The sequence below is a fragment of the Miniopterus natalensis genome, chromosome 1 (assembly GCF_054644295.1).
Source record: "Miniopterus natalensis isolate mMinNat1 chromosome 1, mMinNat1.hap1, whole genome shotgun sequence".
NCBI lineage: Eukaryota > Metazoa > Chordata > Mammalia > Chiroptera > Miniopteridae > Miniopterus > Miniopterus natalensis.
The window spans coordinates 171387135-171403367 of NC_142081.1; the positions used below are offsets into that span (position 1 = coordinate 171387135).

Sequence of the window (16233 nt, forward strand, 5' to 3'; positions counted from 1 at the left end):
ACTGTGCTGAAGAAAAATCATGGTGTTAACTTGGGTCACTGATAGTCAATCAGAAGGAACCGAAATGAAAAAGTTCTTAGTGTTTGGAAGTAAGTGAAACTTGTTTGGATAGCTAATAATGTAACCCTAAACCACTTGCCCCATCTATTTCTTGTCAAAAGCATTTTGCTAAATTACAGACTAATCTCAGGTTCTTGGTCACATTTTATTATCTCCAATGAACACACCTGGTCGAAGAGCTACATTCATGCACTGCAGAAGGGCATCGGCGGCATTGGTGCAGGCCTCAATGCCTCTAGAAGAAGCAAGATCTCCTTCCTGAAGGGCCTTTATATGACCTTTGGCCAAGTCCATGTGGTTCTGGAATATATGTAAATATAACATTTGCACATATAATTTTGGGAAATTCACAGGTAAGTGGCTATTCAATCCTATCACTAGGTCTTTGTAATTATTTTAAATCTTGCTTGCATAAGGAAATTAGAAAACGTTTACAAATGGGTTTCACATTAGATTAGATTTTTTATTGCTGTTGGTAATTTATAACCACACTTACCACAAGGAATTCTATCTCAGACAGGAGTTTTACATTATTAGTGTTGCTAAGATGAATTAGGTGGTTGCTTTCAGATATCTGATCCATTTGTTCTTTTACACTTTGGAGCATTTCCTCATAACTACTGAGTTTAAATTCAATCTGATCCACCTCCTTTAGAGCCTCATCTAACAGCTTCATCAGGATGTTCACTTGCTTTTCAGAGGCCATGATTGACTGAATGTTAGCCTGCAAAGTTAAAAACAAAAGTAACACTGCATATTATTTAAATGTGTAAAAGAAATATAAAGATGAAATACAGCCAAATCTCTTTGACAGCAGAGTAACAAAGATTGACATGTACATCTACAAATCTACTTTGGCTTATCACTTGATGTTTACATTCCACTTTTTACAAAGCATTTCAAGAAGGTATACTTACCTCTATATTGAGGTTAAGGACAAGGCCTCAGTATTTTCTATTTCCACAGACTGCACAAGTACAGTTCTGCCTCACTACGTGTCATCAGTAATGGTATATTCTCATTTCTATAAATTAAGGGGCATTAGACTAGGTCATCTCCAACATTTTTTCTAATTCTACCAGCTCTAGGAATTTTCCATACTTAACACTTACGTGAAGCCCTAAAGCAAAGCATAATCATCTATGCAGTGCCTTAGTGGAGAGCACTGGCGATGATGGAGCCGCCTGACACTCCAACACAGTGTGTGCTAATGGGATGGAAGAGGGTGTGTGTAAGACAGCTCCTCCTAGGGTCTTCGCTCCTTTTTCTGTTGCTTGCACTATGTTTTTCTCTAGGCAAAGCGGTAACAAACCACCATCCCCTTACCACTGTTTTCTAAACGTTCCTGATTACCAATTTTCAATTCCCTGAAACACAGAAGTTCCCAAATCCAAAATTAAACTGCAAAGCAATATGACTTGGAACATATCTGCAATATTAATTGGAAAATATAAACCACTAAGCCACATTAAGAAGGCAGGTAACATGAGGAAAAAACCTGGACAAAGAATTACAAGAATATATTGTACACCTGATGCTGTAATTTCATATGTGTTATTTTATACAGTATTCATAACAACTCAACTATAAGTACAGCCCAACAATAAAAAGGTCAGAAGGGCTCAGAACCATTGATACCTCTTAAGTAGCACAGCTGGGGCTTAAATTTGTCCAGGACAATTCCCACTTTAACATCTTGAAGTCTCTTCTAGGCCTTTACTTCCAGTGAGTTTTGTAAACTTGGCAGCTTGGACTATTCATGTAATCTCTGGACCTGAGTTCAACTTCATAACTCCTCTACCTTTCAAGTATAAAATACCAAAATTCTTCAACCCTTAAAATATTCCTCATTCTCTGAGGGTTTTTCTTAAATGCTTACCTTATCTAAATAAAACAAAAAAACCCAACTGTTCATATTAGATTTTTTCACATCAGCACTGCTCCTTTTAGCTCTCTCCATTCTAAAAGATGTGCATTTTAGATGTTGACTCACAAACTATGCATACAAATTAAAGAATCTATCCCAAAACATTTCAAACATCCTTTCCTCCTGACTCTCCCGTTTTCACCACACTTATTCTGCTCCCTTTCGGTAAATGATTCATCTATTTCAGCCAAATTTCTCTCTAATTTGCACCTATTGTTTTTTCAAACCACAAAAATGCTACTCTTTTGCATTGAACTATTCTGAGGTGTTTCAGAGGCTGGGGGAATCAACTCCCAAATTAGTTTCTGGTTGGCTACTTTTTATTTCCATCATTTCATATCAAGAATCTCTCAAAATCCAGAACCTTAGCCAACTGCCTTCACTGGCCTAAGAGAAATGGTTCTGCCATTTGATCAAGAACTGATGGCAGCTGGTAACGCGCTTATAGAAAAAGAGCAATAATCACACCATGAGGCAGTAAAATATGATTATCCCCAGTCTTCTCAATCCACTACACAGCACTAATCACAGATTATAGAAGAGTCTTACCCCATCTAGCACCTGCAGCTCTCTGGACAACCTCTCTGCAAAGGCCTCAGCATTAGAAATTGCATATTCACAGCCTTCCACCATTATTTCAATGTCCTGCTCCTCTCGCGCATTTAACTCCTGGTATTCATCCACTGCTTCTTCATCACCTCCTGCCACACTCTGGTTTTCTCCACTTGGAACAGATTCTTAAACAGGGTAAAAATTAAAAATAAAATAGTAAAACAGTAGGAAGGGCAGTAAGTGGCACTTATAGGTAAGGTCAATTATAAGTACACGTCACATTTAGTGGCTGGAAAATAGGAAAAAATGATTCAAAATATAATAAAAAACCTTATTTTTATAAAAATGGAATCTGTTAATGTTTATTATAATAAAAAACATGCAGTCTAGTTCACAGACTTGTGTTAAAATAGGCTTTAGTCACAATTTCCCAAAACACAACTAAACTAAAAAACAAATACAAAAACAGAAACAAAACACATGAAACAAGCCTAACCTTCTTTTCCTACCTGAGGTGATTGTTGCTCTAACAAAACAACAATTATAAATTTAGGACACATGAAAACAATTTGCTTTCCTTTTTTCCCTAGGTAACATTTTTCTTCTGTTATTTTTGTTCTTTTCATCTTTGTAATGTTTGTTTCGTGTGTGTTTTTCAGTAATTTTTCACTGAAATGATATATAGCTACAATACACAATTTATTTTGGACACTGAAAATATTAACTGAATTTTCCATTTCTTTGTTTAAAAATATTCACACGCATTGATAAAATTTCTGAAGATCAGCCATAGAAGTTTTCTCAACAACTCTATAGTAAAAAGAGCTTGACATTACAGAAATTTACATGAGTCTTCAAAGCTTCTAATAAAGGACCAAGAGGTCAAATCTGGGGTGCTTTCTAGATAAATGTTTCAGTTCAATTTTTTTAATACACTTAACACATGAGATTTTATATAAAGCTTGAGGTTAAAAGAGGCAAAATGAAAAAAATAATTTTTAACCTCTAAATAAATCTCTAAATAAAGGTACTGATTTTCATAAATTTAATGGTACACAGTTTAAATCACAAACTCTGGATGCTTTAAATGTTCATTATTTTCTATGAAAATGAATATTTACATTCAGTATGGCTTGACATGTTAATTCATCCTAGAACAAAAAAGAGCTATTTCAAAGTAACAAAGTATTTACTCTTAAGAATTGATCATTAGGCAGATTTATATAATATCCCAGACCAAAAAGAGAGAGAGTAAAACTCTTGGTACAGGCAATTGCAGATTACAGTATATAATTAGAGAGGCATCACCAAGCTCCTCATCCTTTGAATGAGTCCATTTCAGTTCACTGTGGAAATGTTAAACTGTCATGTGTGACAGCTTATTAGCCACTAGGGAGCAGGGGCTGCCCAAAACATTCAGTACAGCTATTTACACAAGTAGACATTTAAAATGAACAAACACTTTAAAAGTTCATAACTGCTTCAGAGGTATTTTCTCTCCCATGAAACAGTTCTTTGGAAATTAAAAATGAATAGTATCATTAATTTTATCACTGTATGGATTTTGTAGTAATAAACTTGTCCCTGAACACAATTTCATAAAATATGCAACCAATAGTACATAACAATGGCAAGTAATAAAAATATACAGACTAGAATAAGAAGAAAAGGTGTTACGCACCTTCTGTAACTTTAGGCAGTTCTGGAGAGTAAAAAGGTATGAAAAAAGCAGAGGAAAGTAAGCAAAGAATATTAGCTGGGTAGAAAAGTATACACGCTTAAAATTTTAAAATACTACCCATATTTCATTTGAACTTCATGCTAAATCAAGGTTTAAAAGACAATGTCAAAATTAACTACAAAGTGGAAAGATCCATAAGAAGCTAAATTTCGAGCGTTCATTTTTTTAATTCATTTCAGACAATTACTAAAAATACATTTAACTTTCTAATTTCTCTTAGTCTTTTAAGGAATAGTACTGACTGGTCCTTGAAGGAGAAAACTGGAAAACAGATCCACTTCCTGGGGATTTTTAGGTCAGTTGTGACTCATGCATTTAGTCTAGTTATTTTCACTCAAGGCCCAAAACCTTTACCCGGACTGACACACCCTCACAATGGATTAGTCATAAAACACTGTTAGAAAGGACAAAATTGAAGCAATTATAAAACACCCAAGATACCAGTTCAAGCTGGTATTTAAGGATTTAAGTCAAAGATTTTTAAAAATCTGGTTACAAAAAAGAAAAAGAAAAGGCCAAACCAAAACTTCAGTCTACTTCAGCTGCTAACAAAGTCCTCTTTTACAAGTCATATTCTGCTGAGAAGCCCCAATTATTAGCATGAACATTCAACTGTCACCAATAAATACTAAAGTCACCACTGTTAACATTCACAATGAACAGTCTTACTTACTTGAATGATTATCTCTTAACAGGAGATGGTGATCATTTACTTGTTTTCTAACATAACTCAAAGCTTAGAGACATCTATTCTTTTTTTATGGGACTTAGCCATGATTTTAAAGTCCAGTAAAACATTAAAACAGGTTTGGAAACTTTAAAAAAGCTACTCCGTGAACTCCGCTAAACCAAAGCAATGGTTATTTGATTTATAGAAAGTGATTTTCAAAATGAGATCCAAAAAGATCTTCTCAGTATTCTTAAAATTTATCTCAATTTGGGTTAATATTTATAAAAATGAAAACATCTACACCTTTGTTTTAGGCCCTGAAAAATTGTCTTTTTTTTTTTTAAGCTAGACACTTCATTCTCAATAACAGTAATACTCTTCTCATTGAGTTTGGTAATATTTCTTAATGAGGTAAATAATGACAGGGTATATATTTTCCTATATTGTTGACTTCATAAAATATATTGGTTTAAAATACATTTTAGGCAATAAATAACATCTGGAAATACATAATATTTGAAAAGAGGACAGCAAGCTTTTAAATTCACTTAACAGAATATTCAACCCTGTAATTAAAATAAATAAATAAAAGCCAATAAAAAAATTTAAACCACTATTTAAGGCATGAAAAACTACCATAAATATTTTGAAGGTCATTTCTGCAACATATTCAGTCACCAAGACACTGGGGTCTGATTTGGTGAGAGGTCAACACTGAGGGCTCCTACACAAGGCCAGCCTCACTGCGGGGAGGAGCACAGGGCCTGACAGGTGTGACTTGCCTCTGCCAGTTCCAAGCAGTAAATCTGAAACTATTATCAGGCTCACTAATTATAACTGATAAGAAAGAATACTACATTTAAGGAGAGAAAGATCCATGGCCAATAATAATAATAATAATAATAATAATAATAATAATAATAAAAACAATAAAAAGAAAAGACAGAGGCAAGTGACTAAGAAAAGGAATAGTTTGAAATATCTGAAACTGCTATTTTTATAGGTCAGACTGGCTGAATATTGGCAATTTCAGGTATTTCCACCTGACAGAATAGAAGCTTCTATTTTTAAATGTTAATATACAACTTAGGCCAAATTTAAGTTTTCTTTATAATTTAAGACAGATCTAAGTTTTTTTCTCAATAAAGAGGAGCAACAAATCTGTTCTTTCAACTGCTTTGAAATAAAGAAATTACATCTACAAGGCATACAGAACCATTTTCTTACAATGTTTATATCTTGATGAAAGAAGTTTTTAAAAGAATAAAATCTCATATATTTTCAATAATTAACAACAGAGTTTTTGCCTTGTAACATAAAATAATCTCTAGTAACATTTCTGAAGAGATAACTGATCAAAATTATCTTAATTAACTTCAAGTCTAAGGATTTTTATCCTGATAATATAATTATAGCTCATATTTATTGAGTACTTACTATATATCTGGCATGGCTCTCATCATGTTCAGATATTAAGTAATTTAATCCTCACAACAATCCTATGGGGTAAATACTTTTATTATCTCTATTTCTGCTATAAGGGAAACTGAAACATAGAATAACTCAAGTCACATAGCTAGTAAGTGACAAAGCCAGCATTTGAACCCAGACAGTCTCCCGCCAGGATTGCGTACTTAATCACTACACCTACACTCTGCACAAAAATACAGCTACAAAGGTATTCATCTCAGAGTTTTTTAAAATAAGCAAAGATTGAAAAATTAAAAATAAATGATTAAATAAATTACAGCATACCCATATGATGGAATACTATGATGCCATTAAAAATAATGTTGTGTAAGAATTTAATAACATGGAAAATGTTCATGACACATTATACAAAAAAGTATGTTAGAAAACAATGTAAATTTCTTCATTTGAAAGAGTATTTTAAATTTGGATGAAGAAAAGACTAGAAGAATTCTAACAAAATGTTATCTCCGAGTATCTATGCAATTTTTATTTATTTAATGTACCATTTTCTATAATGAATAATCATTTCTGCAATAAAATTATTTTTAAATTCCTTTACAAAAAAGATAACTGTGTTCTATTTACTTTAAATAATGTCAAATGATATATTCTGTTATAGATACACTTTTATTTTATTTTACTACATTTTTATTTAACTGTTACCTTCCAAAAGCTGTGAACTGACATTGACAAAATCAATTTTCTTCCGGAGATAGCGCTGATTCAATTTCCAAATGCATGAAATAAATGCATTCTTCTCAGCAGTGCTGCTGGCAACCCATTTATATACTTTTTCAAAATGTAAATCAAATTCAGGATTTTCCTGAAAAAAAAAAATATACAAGGTGTTGTTTTGATCATATCCCATTTTCATTATTGTAAAATCTGCATTTCAATAAAACAAAAAGAAATTGAAGCTGTTCTTGAAAAAGAAATCACCATTAAAAATCAGCTAAGTGACTTGCAGAGAATGGCTCAGAAAATTCAATTTAGAGCAAAAATGTTGTTTACCTCCCAAAAGAAGCAAGATAAAAAACAACATAGTTTTGGTAATTTTCTTCCTATCCCCCCAGAGACTATGAGTAAAAGTATAGGCTTTGTGTCTCAGCTTCCTAATCTGTAAATGACAATGGCCTCTAGTTTTGATGTGGAACTAATTTTTCTTTTTAAATTGCTTATGGGGTTTTAGAGTTATACCTCTTCTTTGATGTACTATTATTTATAACTGTGACTTGACACTAATTCCTGATAAAGAATATATCTTCTAATTATACCATATGAGAAAAAAATACAATCTATATCCTGGTGCGGTTTTCAAGAACAAATCTGGTAAAAGGCAGAGACTGCCCCTAACTGTTTTCAATTCTGAAAATATAGAATGATTAAAGGTGTCTCAAAAGTTGAAAAGCAGCTGAACTGATGTGAAGGAATTGCACTATGCTCTCTACATGTCTCTTGAGCCACACTATAGCAATAATTTCATGCCAGGCTAATTGTCCCCTGAATGTAGAACTTGACTAGTACATAAATATAAAAAGTGAACACAGATGGACATATACTTTACTTCACATCAAAGAATTAAAATCTAGGCTCAAACATTCTCAATATTCTACAGAAGGCTAATAATATATTTAATTAATTTAAAGTGTTATTTAGGGGGAACAAAATGTAAATAAAGACCTTAAAAGCAAGGGAAGTTATATCAGACTTATACTGTGAAGACTTGGGATAATTTCGGGATCAGAACTTTACCAGTACGTGGCACAATCATATTATGGTAGCATGGAACTACTAATTTGTTTAATTTATATATCAATAAGCAGAATTGAGCATTGAAAGATTAAAAACCTACACTTACAATGAATAGATAGTTGCATTATTACTTATAAAAAAATCTAAGAGTATTGGCAACTAATATGAAACTTGATGGGAAATGGTCTCTTCCCTGGGAATATTTCCCATAATGCCATAAAACAAGCTGAGTGCTCCAGTGGCAACACTCACACAAATCAATGTGTGATACTAAATTGCTAATGTTAGGCTATGTATAAAAATTTTATGTTTTATATCCATATATAGCATATACACATCAAGGTGCCTACATAAAATGAAAAGAAAAAATCCATTAAGCAAGTCAGCAATGAGGCGTCATCCATGAGAAAGCATTCCAATAAGCATTCAGCCAAGTTAGCAAATTATGCAAGTCAACAGGGTTACGAAGTACAAAACTATTGAAGGAAAAAGGGCTTCTAAATAAAGCTATGTTTCTAAATAGCCCTTAAAGTGTTTTCTCTTAAACAGAAACCTACCAAAAAAGCCTCTACGCTTGATCCTTCCCCATGGTAACAGAAATTATTTGTTAAATAATTTAGTAAAGTATCTTTAAAATCACATTTTAATTCTTTCAAAGCACATACACTCAAAGCACCTGCCAAACCCTGTTTCCACATTTTTCTAAAAACTGGGTGCTCCTTAGGGATAAAAGCAAAGGCCTAGTTTGCCAAAAATACTTAAAGAAAAGGCATTCTGTATATTTGAAAGAAACCTGAATTCTACAGATACACAGGGCTCTTCTAAAGTTGTTTTTGCTTCACTAAAAAATTATTTTGCACCTGACTCAACTGCCTGTCATTTTGTCTAGTTTTTAGTTCCTCACAAGTTTGTACCAGGGTTAGAGTAAAACCAGAATTTTATGTTATCAAATTGCTCTACAAAGGTAGTTTTTACTTCTTTGTGCCTTCTTAATAAATGTATAAGACATGAGGAGTTAAATCAAAGGGCACCTGTAATGACATGAGCCTTGCTATTAGCCCCATCGACAGCATGAGCAGATGTGTACTATGCATGCCCTGGCACTCTGGAGGTGCCTCTGGGCTGCGGAGGGAGATGAGGAGGGGGCAGCACTTACTCAGAGGAGCTCTACTTGATTTCTTTGAAAAAGGCAATGCTGTGGAAAACCTCGAATTGTCAGGAATAAAGGTGGCCCTTTAACATGGTTGTGATCTCATTCACCTTTCTTGGAGTTTGAATTGGCTTAAATGACAAGTGTAAGATTTGTATTCCTATATCTTACTCTTTAAGTTCCTTAAAATAAGGTGTTTAACTCACTCTCATTTCCTTTACTTGAGCCACAAACATCAGACCATGGCCTCAAAAGGGCAGCTTGGGCCCTGGTTGGTTTTGCTCACTGGTTAGAGTGCTAGTCGTGAACTAAAGGGTCTTGGGTTTGATTCCTGGCCAAGGGCACATACCTGGGTTGCAGGTTTGATCCCTGGCCCGTTCAGGAGGCAACCGATCTATGTGTCTCTCTCACATCTATGTTTCCTTTCTCTCCCTCTCTCTCTCTTTCCTCCTCCCTCTCTTCCACTTTCTCTAAAGATCAATGGGAAAAATATCCTCAGGTAAGGATTAACAATAACAAAAAAAGGTCAGCTTGGCTGCCTCAGCTAGCAATTCTATATTAATTCATGAGGACTAAGAAAGACGCACTTTGCTATATTATATGTGGTTTCTGAACTAGGTTTTACGGGAACAATGATTTTTTAAAAACTACTCAAACAATACACCACTTAAAAATCTGTACTAACTTATGGATTTCATACTAGGTATACCTGACTTAAATACTGAAATGCATAGAGTCAAGGTTATTTTGCTCTAGTTTATGTCTTGTGCACAAACATAACTGTAGCTCAAAAAAAACAAAAACAATGAAACATACATATGTACCTATTTTCAGTAGCCTAAGAGTGGGGAGTGGGAGAATGAAAGCTTGAGTGATACAGTTTAGACTAATTCTTGGTTAGTTGATGGACCAGTGGATTACAAAATAACAAGATTAGATCATTTTAAAAGACATAATACTACACTATAAAATGAAAGACACTTTTTGAATACAGGTTAAAAAAAAACACCCTAAAAAAATCATACTTTAATAGCATCTTTGGCATCTACCACAGCAAGGTCTCGAAGAGCCCACGCAATTTGCCTTTTGTAGAAATCTCCTTTATCAGATTTCTTGACTTTGACCACCTTCACTTGCACAGGCCGTTCAGTTGTCACTGTTGAATAAAATACACACTTTCAATAGAAATATCATTCACTTACTCATTTTTCTTTCATTCACTCACTCATTAAAATATAGCTATCAGGTGCCTGTACCCAATGCTAAAGGAATAATATTTCATAACAAATGCTATGACTGAGGAATGCTCAGAATACTAATGAAAGATTCTAAATCATACTAGAGGGTCAGAGGTAGAGTACTTGAGAAGTAAAACTCTTAAAACTCAACAAGAAAAAAATCTGATTAAAAAATGGGTCAAAGACCTCAACAGACACCTCACCAAGAAGGAGACACAGATCACAAAGAAGCGTATTTATGCATTCATTGGTTGATTCTTGTAAGTGCCCCAACTGGCAATTGAACCCACAACCTTGTCATATTCAGACAACACTCTAACCAGCAGGTATATTTCTTAGGCAAGGAAACTAAATGGCTGATAAATTTGTAAAAAGAGGCTCAATCTCATTATTAAGGAAATACAATTTAAAACCACAATGAAATCTTATTTCGAACCCACCAGACTGAAAATGTCAGCAGTCTGTCAAAACCCAAGTATCACGGTATAGTTAGTCTTCATACCGTATGTTATAGGAATTCTTTTGTACCTACACAATACTTAATTAAAAAAATGTTTTAAATAAATTTGTTGGTCCAACAGTTTTTCCAGTTAGAGAGATAGTGAGAATATTTAGAATACAGAAGAAAAGTCCCCGTGGGAATAAAAGAATGGCAAACAAGACTTTTTCTTACTAAATACCCACCTGTGGCACATAAAAAACAGTTCTTTTTCTTTTTTCCTGCTTTGCAGACATTGACAATACTCAGCAGGCGTTCATCATTTGGTGTAAAAATGTCTCTTTGTAACGCATGTTTGATTGCTGTCATCTTTACTCAGCTGAAAAAAATCGGAATATAGATATTAAGCTCAGTCTCAAAATCATTCTCTTACATTGTTCTGTTTATGATTTACAATGACCTTATCTATGGCTAATAAGCATAGGAAGATTGATTTAATGCATTAATACAACTACATCATAAAAATAAAAAGCTGTATAGTTGGAAAAGAAATTAGAGAAGCAGTTAGCAAACTATAAAGTCTTTGGAAGTGCTCACCAAAGATTATAATACAAAAAAAAAAAGAGTTGAGAAAAAAATTTTAAAACACATGCTCAATCTCTAAATATAAATTTCTTGTATAAAGACCTCTTACCACTCAGTTACAACTCAACAGTAAAAAGACAAACAGCCCAATTAAGAACTGAGCAAAGGATTATAAGCACATGAAAAAATGTCTCTACATCACTAACATTAGGGAAATGTAAATTGAAACCACAATGAGATACCTATCACTTTACACCCACTAGAATGGGTAAAAGTAAAAAGCCAAGTGTTGGTAAAGATGTGCAGAAAAAGGAACTCTCATACTAGTGATTGTAAAATGGTGCAGCCACTTTGGAAAACAGTGTGGTGATTCCTCAAAATGTTAAATATGGAGTTAACATGTGATCCAGCAATTCCACTCTTAGGTATATACTCAAGAGAACTGAAAACTTATGTCCAGACAAAAACTTGTACATGAATGTTCATAGCAGTATTATTCACAATAGCCAAAAAGTGGAAACAACTCTAATATCCACGAACTGATACAACAAACTGACGTGTAATCCATACAGTGGAATATTACACAACCAAAAAAAGGAACAAAGTACGGATAGATGCTAAAACATTGATAAGTCCTGAAAACATGCTAAGTGAAAGAAGAGGGATACCAAGGACTGCATATTTTATGATTCTACTTATATAAAATGTCCAGAGTAGACAAATCCATAGCAACAGAATGATTTGTGGTTGCCAGGGGCTGGGGTGAAAGAGGAATGGGGGGGGTAATTGCTAATGGGTATGGGGTTTCTTTTGTGCGTGATGAAAATGTCCTTGAATTATAGTAGTGACAGTTGTATAACCCTGTGAATATACTAAAAAAACACTGAATTATACACTTGAAAAGGGTGAATTTTATAGTATCTGAATTCTACCTCAATAAAGCTACTATAAAAAATAGGTTTCCACTTATCTCCTTCTCATGTAATTCAGCATCTTTTTGAAAATATCAGCTTAAGTTAAATATTTTTAAAAATATCTTTTCAATCTTATATTTTGAATATAGCATGTGTGTATATATATATCTCACTATTTTCCAATGCAAATATAGCATTTCATATACGTGAACTTGCTTAGGAAATTAACTTCTAACACCATTTCTATGGGAAAATGAAGAAAGTATGTTTTAAATAAATGACTTAGAATGAATTTTCATAACACAATGACACTTTTGTAAATGAGGTATTTCCTCTATTTCACTCAATCTGTGAAAATTTTATCTTTGCTCCAACTCAAAAATTGTCTTTCTCACAAAAATCGGATATTCCCTCTTTCATCTCATCTCAGCCTCTAATCTTCTTACCTTGCTCTCCTTCCTGCTTTGTCTATCTGATCTCTCCAAGCTTCTTTTCAAACCTAGCCTGGAAGCAGTGTCCATTTCCCTACACTCACACTATCCCTTCAGTTATCTTCCTCTTGTTTGTTGCAGACCAGTTCACCCTGTTTATAAAGCTACATAAACAGTATATTTTTCTCCACTTCTCTCGTACTACCATATGCACTTAAGAAGGCCACACCTCCTTGTTCCCTGCATGAATATCTAAATCCAATGACTCAATGTTGCTCAGCAATTCTTAACACTTCCTTTGATGACTCCTCTTCCTACTCCCCATCAGTGTTGTTGCAAATCCTTCTTTCTCTCTTCCAACCCCCAACTCTAGTGTCAGCCTCCTACCTCTCTGCAAGTGACTTCGCCATCTACTCTGCAGAGAACGTAGGCACCATGAAGTACAATTTTCACCAACTGTTTTCTTTTCTCTCTCTCTACATCTTCACCCATCTTAACCTCCCTTCCACCTATTACAAAACGTCCTTGTTACCAATTCCTTAGTATGTTCTAGGGCCTACACACTGTGCTAAAAGATCTACTGCACCCTATCCCCAAGCCACACAGGATACTGGCCAGTTTGCTTGTCTATCTCTGGGCTTTGTTAATGCAATTTCCTTTTCTGGAATGCTTTTCTCCTTGGGAGAGTCAAACCGGCCCCTCAAAATCTGTGTAGTCACACACACACACACACACACACACACACACACACTAATTCCCTTTCTACTTCTCTAACATTTCCTCTCTACTGTGCTAACACAGCACTTAAAACATTATTTTCTAGCTCACTGTATTCTCTCCCGCATTAAAAATAGCTCCTTGCAGACAAGAACCAAGTCTTACTCATCCTTGTATTCCTGCAACTTGGCAAGGATGTAGCAGGCATCTAATAAATTAACCAAAATGATATTACCAAATAACAGGACAACTATTCTTACCCTAAGGTTAGTTCCCCCTTCAGAACTCTCACGTCTGTGAGCAATGTCCAGGTTCAAATTCCGTCATATTTGAGTCCCCTCCTCTACTGTCAACACGAAATCTGCTGCCACATTCCGCTGACTTCCCCTCATCGACACGTAATTTATCCTTCTATTTTGTTCCCCGTCAACACACCGACCCAGGTTCACATCAACTACATTTATTTAACAGCACAGTATCTGGTTATCACTTTGCAAGCTTCCACAACCCCAAAAACCTCAACAAACAAGTAATATTAAAGCACAGCTTTCATCACAACATGCTCTTGTTCAACGTTTCACTAGTGTTCCAAAACATAAGCCTTCCACTCCAAGCCCTGTTGTTTATTCCGGTCTTTAAATCTTTGCTTAGGTGCTTTTCCCTACAGAGAATATCATCTATCCAAACCCTAATTACACTTCATGATTTACATAAAGTTGATTCAGTAAAGACCTTAATCCAAACGGTCTCCTCTCAATTGCTATGGCACTTACTGTATTTACTGATCAGTCAAGCACTTGCTGCAAATTGCTTCAAGAGATTGGAAGCTTGTAGATCTCAAAAACTTTCTTGAGAGAAGGGGAAGGGGGAGGGAGGGAAAGACACACACTGGCATAGTTCTGTGTTCTTTCTCAGTAGTTACTCAACAAATACTTCTTGAGGCAACCTGAACTGAATAGTAAAAACTGGTCAAATGAATGACTATTAGTGGCCAACGTGTACATCACAGTCCCTCTTTGGTTAAAAGCAACAACCAACTAAATGGTTAGTGGTTTAAAAAAAAAAAAAAAAAAAGACTGCCCATACCTCATAAAGGAGTTAGGCATAATGAAAGGCACTACCTGACCCTCATTCACTCAGCAAATACTGATGTCATACTAAATGCAAGGTACTGTTCCAGGCGACAGCAGTGAAAAGGGCAAGTATGATCATGATGAGAAGGCCACTAGTGCCTCCGTGGCATTTACATTCTAAGTAAGGATCAAGTGACTAACTCTACAGCAGGGGTGGGGAACCTTTTATCTGCCGAGGGCCGTTTGGCTATTTATAACATCATTCAAAGGCCACACAGAATTATCAACTTAAAAATTAGCCCGTCATATTGGGTCAAACATTTAATTAACTCACCCCTAATGTGATGGCTGGAGCCGCTTCTCTTTGGTGAGGCCTCAGCAGGGCCAGACCAAATGATCTTGTGGCCCTGCACGGCCCAGGGCCGAAGTTCCCCACCCCTGCTCTACAGTCTTTCCAACCTACTTTTCTGTTAAGACAGTGAATACATCAGTCAAGATCGTCTAAAAGTACTTTTCAGATTTAAGAATCCTTGTCTGACCGCGTTCCAGAGGCAGGCAGACAGCCGCTGCTTCCTCTGCGTTGGTTCTGGTTTCCTTAAATTCAGTTCGACCACGACAGCGTGTGGCTAACAGCTTGTCCGAGTGAGTCTCCGTGCGGGCTGGGCCGCCTTGGCTATCAAGACACCTCAGCGCGTGGAGCATTGTCATCCAGAGGAGAAAACAGTGCACGGACACAGGGGAATATACTTGAGAGATTTAGAAGAAAATGTGTATTTGGACAAAGAAGGGGAAGGCAACTGTCATACCCTCCTGCCCGGTCTACGCCAAAGAGCGAAGTGATGGGGGTCGTTGCCCAAATGAAATACGGTTCCTATGGGCGGAACCATAAAGAGATGTGTGGGGACTGGTCTCCCAGGCCCCAGGGCAAGGAGCCAGGGGATGCTCCGAGCAGACTCTGCGCCCTACCCAGAGGCGGTGAAAGGAAGGGAGGCCCGACGGCGGAGCGAGAGGCGCTGACCCCGCGCGCTGAAAGCGCAGGGGACCGAGGAGCCGCCTCACACCCTGGCTCCCGCCAGTCCTCTCGTCTGTCCGCCCCCGCCGGGACTACCGGGCAGCCGCGGCCCAAGGCTTACCGCAAGGCCGGACTGAGCCCGGCTGTGCCGAGGCGCGTCCTCCAAACCCGAGACGCGGACGGGCGGGAGCGCCCACCACTCCTAAGACGCGCCCCTCAACTGAGCGATAAACCGGAAGGGGCGGTTCAGCCACCACTTCCCATATCCCGGCACGTGATAAACCTCCACGCCGGAAGTCGGCCCGGGAAGAGGAAAAGAGAGGCGGCGATGGGCATGGAGGGGGCGGGGCAAGTTCTCGAGGGAGGGGCGGGGCAAGTTCTCGCGGGAGAGGCGGGGCAGGGACTGCAGTGGCGCGGCCTCTGCGGCTCAGAGACTGACTTGGGACTCGAGGATTTGGCGCTGATGTTACTTTCTTTAGAGATGCTATTTATGCAGATA

At 36.5% G+C, this 16233-nt stretch overlaps 1 protein-coding gene across 5 annotated transcripts in view; it reads right to left on the reverse strand.

The window, feature by feature from the left end:
* EXOC1 (exocyst complex component 1) overlaps positions 1-15944 on the reverse strand; it is a 48395-nt gene extending 32451 nt beyond the window's left edge. For 2 of the 5 annotated variants that reach the window (XM_016207424.2, XM_016207397.2), the window contains exons 1-8: positions 15856-15944; positions 11248-11381; positions 10351-10481; positions 7087-7246; positions 4221-4241; positions 2537-2724; positions 557-784; positions 228-360 (exon numbers count right to left, since the gene is read on the reverse strand). In XM_016207424.2, the coding sequence (XP_016062910.1) occupies positions 228-360; positions 557-784; positions 2537-2724; positions 4221-4241; positions 7087-7246; positions 10351-10481; positions 11248-11371 (985 nt within the window). In that variant the 5' untranslated portion in view covers positions 11372-11381; positions 15856-15944. Of the gene's footprint in view, positions 1-227; positions 361-556; positions 785-2536; positions 2725-4220; positions 4242-7086; positions 7247-10350; positions 10482-11247; positions 11382-15056; positions 15443-15855 lie in introns of those variants that run through there. The other 3 variants (XM_016207431.2, XM_016207415.2, XM_087827318.1) reach the window with 2 other exon arrangements.
* Between the last annotated feature and the right edge of the window lie 289 nt (positions 15945-16233).